The 5,036-nt window shown below is 68.3% G+C and overlaps 4 protein-coding genes across 4 annotated transcripts; 2 read left to right on the top strand and 2 right to left on the bottom strand.

Annotated features, from left to right (window-relative positions):
- Positions 1–1,562: 1,562 nt before the first annotated feature.
- AURANDRAFT_9314 (hypothetical protein) lies at positions 1,563–1,805 on the top strand (the record flags this gene model as incomplete). Its single annotated transcript, XM_009039102.1, has 1 exon — positions 1,563–1,805. A coding segment is annotated over one exon (243 nt), but the record flags the coding sequence as incomplete, so codon positions are not given.
- Positions 1,806–2,042: 237 nt separating this feature from the next.
- On the bottom strand, positions 2,043–3,743 carry AURANDRAFT_64556 (hypothetical protein; the record flags this gene model as incomplete). Its single annotated transcript, XM_009039075.1, has 1 exon — positions 2,043–3,743. One exon carries the CDS (start codon positions 3,741–3,743, stop codon positions 2,043–2,045), a length of 1,701 nt encoding a protein of 566 aa, XP_009037323.1.
- Positions 3,744–4,410: 667 nt separating this feature from the next.
- On the top strand, positions 4,411–4,725 carry AURANDRAFT_26663 (hypothetical protein; the record flags this gene model as incomplete). The annotated part of the gene is made up of 1 exon (XM_009039103.1): positions 4,411–4,725. The coding sequence occupies one exon, from the start codon at positions 4,411–4,413 to the stop codon at positions 4,723–4,725; it is 315 nt and encodes a 104-aa protein (XP_009037351.1).
- An 89-nt stretch (positions 4,726–4,814) lies between these two features.
- On the bottom strand, positions 4,815–5,030 carry AURANDRAFT_17528 (hypothetical protein; the record flags this gene model as incomplete). Its single annotated transcript, XM_009039074.1, has 1 exon — positions 4,815–5,030. A coding segment is annotated over one exon (216 nt), but the record flags the coding sequence as incomplete, so codon positions are not given.
- Positions 5,031–5,036: the final 6 nt, after the last annotated feature.

Below are 5,036 nucleotides of genomic sequence, written 5' to 3'. Positions count from 1 at the left end.
GACATATTAGTTGCGACTCTCGAGGCCGGCACTTCCACTTTAGCCGACCCGATTCGCCGAAAATATGCCTATTTTACGGCCGCTCGACGGGCCTCGAAACAAAGTATACGGCTTTCCGGGCACTTCTGGTGCCAAAAACCTATGGCTAGATGGCATCACGGACAGCCCCGTCGACGGAACCAACCTCCTAGAGCCGCCGGTCGAAGCCTCTCGACTCAAAACTGCCACCGTAGGGCCGGTTCCGTGCCTCGAGATCCGCCTCGTACTCGATTCGGGGCCCCGCCGACCCGTAGGTGGTCGAGATTCCTGTGTTATTTGGTGCGGCTAGTCGCCCACGCCCCGGGGGGGCTTCGATCCGCCGAGAGGACGAGAAGAGACGACTCAAAACGACCGACGTGGCATCGGTTCGGAGCCCGGAGATACCGCCCGTTCGCGAGTACGGGCCCCGCGCGGCCTCGGGCCGAGGTAGGCCGCCGGGTAAGTCGTCGAGTCCGAAAGTAACCCGTCAGGTAAGTCGTTTTGGCCGAATGTAAGTCGTAAGTAACATGTTAGGTAAGCTGTTACGTCGAACCCCGCCTAGTAGGCTTCCGCTGCTCCACGGCTTCAACATGGCCCAGGCGCGCGAGCTGGCGATGTCGTCGAGCGTCCGCCCGGGCGCGCGTCCCTTTCGGAGGCTGCGCAGGAGTGTCGCGTCCGTGCTCTCACGCGTGCGGTGGCGACTACGACGGACCGCGCGCGGCCGCGGTCCGGAGAATCCGGCACCGCCCAGCCGCTATCGACGGCGCTGGACGCGTCCCTTGGACTCCGAGTCGAGGAGACCGTGGATGCGCACGACGTCGCGATTCCATAGTAGGCGCGTCGCGACGCCGGCCTCAGCCGGCGGCCGAGGCGCCGGCCGCCGCGCGAGCAAGCCAATCTTGCCGGGGCTCGATCGAAATCGCCGGACACGAGCGACGCCGCCCGCGCCGCCGTAGCAGACGACCATGGGTGCCTGGGGCGACGACGAGGATGACGACGACGCGCTGCCGCCGCGCACGGAGACCAAGGTCAACGCCGCGGGCTTCAAGACCGTCGTCGAGTGGAGTTTGAACACGGCCGGCCAAAAGATGAAGAAGACGACGGAGGTCTTCGTCAAGACCGTGGAGACGCGCGAGGCCAAGTGCGTCGCCGGGCGCGTGGCGCGCCTCAAGGCGAACAAGTTCGGCCAGGCCAAGGGTAGCCAGGACGACAGCAACGTGACCATCGTCGCGCACAACGAGGAGCGCGTGACGATGGAGGTCGCCGAGTCCGAGGACGCGACGCAGCAGGCCGCCAAGGCGTCCATGAACGAGTTCGCGCGGAAGCAGATGTGGCGCAAGCTCCAGCAGAAGTACGGCATGGAGGAGGAGGGCAAGATGCCGCCCGGCGCGGAGGGCGACATCGCCGCGGCGATGGGCGCGGCGTCGGGCGACGCGCGCGCGGGCGGCGGCAAGTCGACCTACGTGCCCCCGTCCATGCGCGGCCAGGCCGGCGCGGGCGTCGCCGGCTCGGCCATCGCGCGCATGGCCCAGTTCGACGACCGCGACCAGGCGAGCTTGCGCGTGACGAACATCTCGGAGGACACGTGCGAGGCGGATCTGCAGGTGCTCTTCGCGCCCTACGGCCGCATCGCGCGCATCTACCTCGCCAAGGACCGCGAGACCATGGTCTCCCGCGGCTTCGCCTTCGTGTCCTACATCCACCGCCAGGACGCGGAGCGCGCGATGGCCGCGCTGCAGGGCCACGGCTACGACCACCTCATCCTCAAGATCGAGTGGGCCAAGCCGAGCGTGCCCAAGCCCGACGCCGAGGGCGGCCTCTCCGGCGGCTTCACGTCCGGCTACGGCAAGGCCCTCGCCCAGGACACGAAGGAGCGCGTCTCCTACGCGTCCAACCTCACGCAGAACCGCTAGGCGGGCGCCGCGCCCCCGGGCGGTAACGCGAGTCGAGACGCTCGGGAGTCGAGACGCTCGGGAGTCGAGACGCTCGGGAGTCGCGACGCACCCGACCGTGCCCTCGCACCCTCACATGATCTTACCGAACTCGAAGACGAGCACGCGCCCGTCCGCGAGGCCCGCGAGCATGACGCCCGGGTCGCCCGGCGTCGCGGAGAGGCACTTGACGCGGGACCCGCACTCGACCTTGCGCTCGAGCGCCGTGTCGTAGGCGTCGCCGTGGCAGAGGCCGTAGTAGCGGATCGTCTCGTCGTCGGAGCACGTGATGAAGTGGCGGTGCGACACGAGCACCTCCGTGATGCGCTGGCCGTGGTGCTCGAGCGTGAAGACGAGCTCGTACTCCAGGTCGTCGCGGGGCACGGTCCACACGCGGAGCTTGCCGTCCCAGGACGCCACGTAGAGCCGCGCGTCCTTCGTGCGCTCCTTGGACATCTTGATCGCCGAGACGACCTCCTCGCCGTTCGAGAGCTCGACCTCCAGCGGGTACGTCGCCTCGACGCCGACGCGCTTCTTCTGCCGGTTCGCGAGCGACCGCGTCGACCCGTCCACCGCATACACGTAGACGACGCCGTCGCTCGACCCGACGTAGAGGTGGTCCTTGGACACGAACAGCGTGCGCATCGTCGCGCAGTGGTGGTTGAACGGCCGGATCACCGCGTCGCAGTTGTGCTGCACGGGGTTCCAGACGCGGACCGTGCGGTCGTCGGAGCACGTGCAGATGTAGGGCATCTCCTGCGTCATGCCCCCGAAGTTCGGGTTCGCGTCCGTGGACACGATGTCGTTGATGACCGCGTTGTGCTCCCACATCTGGACGCGGAACTCGATGTTCGTCAAATTGTGCGGCAGCGACCACTCGCGGATCGCGCCGTTGTGCGACCCGCTCCAGAGGGAGCCGCAGGCCGTGAAGAGCTTGGGGATCACCGTCGTGTCGCGGATCGCCGTCTCGCCGAGGAACTCGCCGCTGTTCACGTCGAACGCCGCGACGACCTTCTCGCCCGACGCGAGCACCGCGTCGCCGCAGTTGAGGACCGCGTCGATGCGGTTGTCGAAGGCGTAGATGGTCACGGCGGGCACGCCGATCTGCACGAGGCAGTAGTAGAGCGGGTCCTGGTAGCCGACGTTGGCCCACGCGCGCGAGATGCCCACGGCCCGGCCGATCCTCCGGGGATTCAGGTAGCCGATGACGCGGCCGATGAGCTCCGGCAGGTGGTTGATCTGCTCCGCCGGGTGGGGCGGCTCCTCCTCCATCTCTAGACCGTCCTCCTCGATGAGCCCCTTGAGGAGGAGCTTGAAGCCCGCGTCCTTGGCCCACTGGGGCGTCTCGTCCGCGTCCTCCTCGCGCTTCTTCTTCTCCTCCTTTTTTTTTTGTTTCTCTTCCTTCAAATTGGCCTCCTCCTGGTCGAAGTACTGGGCGCCCTTCTTCGCGATCTCCTGGGCGCGCGCCTGGCCCTTGTGCGCGAAGCGGCTCATGAGGCTCAGGCCGCGGGAGCGCGTGCCCGAGTCCGCGTTCTCGCGATCTTCCTGGTCCTTTTTCAGCTTCTCCTTCATCTCCTTCTCGGCGCGGTGCTCGCTGTCGTCGCTGTCGCTGAAGGAGCTCACGGACGAGTCGTCGTCGTCGCCGTCCTTGAGCTGGTTCCGCGGGATGAAGAGGTAGCGGAAGACGCCGGGCTGCAAATGGCCCCATTCGACCTGCACCGTCGGCTTGTACTCGAATTGAGAGGCGTCGGCGGCGCGGCCCACGACCTGGCCGTGGACGATGATCTCCGCCATGGTGGTTGCGGCCGGCGGCCAAGGAGGAGCACCTCGAGCAGCACCGGAAGGTCCTCGAGAAGCAGATGCAGGCCGTCAAGCGCCAGCGCGCGGCGCTCCTGCTCCAGCGGCGCGAGCGCGAGCTCCGCGACCGCCGGCCGGCGGCGGCGCGGGCAGCTCTATCACGTCGTCGACGGCGCTGCTCGAAAGTTCAAGTTTGCTGATTTACTGAGCCGCGTGTTGGCATTTACCCCCGGCGACTCGGCGACGCCTCCGATCAGCTCCGCCGGATCAGCGAGTGCCGCGCCGCGTCCATTGTCGAGGGCCCGTACGCGCGAACGAGAGTGTGCCAACGCCGAGCCACCCAACCGAGCGCACCGCGACGCCGTGCCGACGAGCCGCTCGAAGTTTCCACGCGAACGCCGCGATGTGCCGTCGCCGATCATCTCTTTTGCCGCGCGCTCCTCCGGAGGCGCGCCGGGAGGTTCGGGACGCGGTCGCGGCGCGTGCGGCGGCTTCCGCAGCGGCTCGGCGGCCCGGCGGCGCGGCGCGGCGGGCGCAACGCCGCCCCTCTCGGGCGGGGGCGCGCCCGCTCGCTCGATACGGCGCTCTCGCTCCTCGAACCGACCGACCGCGCGCTTCCGCGACGCCCGACGCCCGACCCCCCCCTCTTCCGCAGGTAGACACGATGACGGTCAAACGCCGCTCCCACGGACGCAACAAGAAGGGCCGCGGCCACGTGAACCGCGTGCGCTGCGCGTCGACGGGCAAGGCCATCCCCAAGGACAAGGCCATCAAGCGCTTCATCGTGCGCAACATCGTCGACGCGTCGTCCATGCGCGACATCCGCGACGCGAGCGCCTACGAGACCTACGCGCTCCCCAAGATCTACATCAAGCAGTACTACTGCATCGAGGCCGCGGTTCACCAGCGCATCGTCCGCTCCCGGTCGCGCACGGACCGCCGCAACCGCGACCCGCCGCCGCGCTTCCAGCGCCGTTAGGCGGCGTCCGCGGCAGCGGGGGCGCCCCCGCGGCGACGGGGGGGCGGCCCCGCTGCCGCGGACGCCGCCTAACGGCGCTGGAAGCGCGGCGGCGGGTCGCGGTTGCGGCGGTCCGTGCGCGACCGGGAGCGGACGATGCGCTGGTGAACCGCGGCCTCGATGCAGTAGTACTGCTTGATGTAGATCTTGGGGAGCGCGTAGGTCTCGTAGGCGCTCGCGTCGCGGATGTCGCGCATGGACGACGCGTCGACGATGTTGCGCACGATGAAGCGCTTGATGGCCTTGTCCTTGGGGATGGCCTTGCCCGTCGA

The sequence above is a fragment of the Aureococcus anophagefferens genome, assembly GCF_000186865.1.
Source record: "Aureococcus anophagefferens unplaced genomic scaffold AURANscaffold_10, whole genome shotgun sequence".
Classification (NCBI taxonomy): Eukaryota; class Pelagophyceae; order Pelagomonadales; family Pelagomonadaceae; genus Aureococcus; species Aureococcus anophagefferens.
Note: the sequence above shows the minus strand (reverse complement) of the source record. Positions and strands in the feature narration are given on the sequence as shown.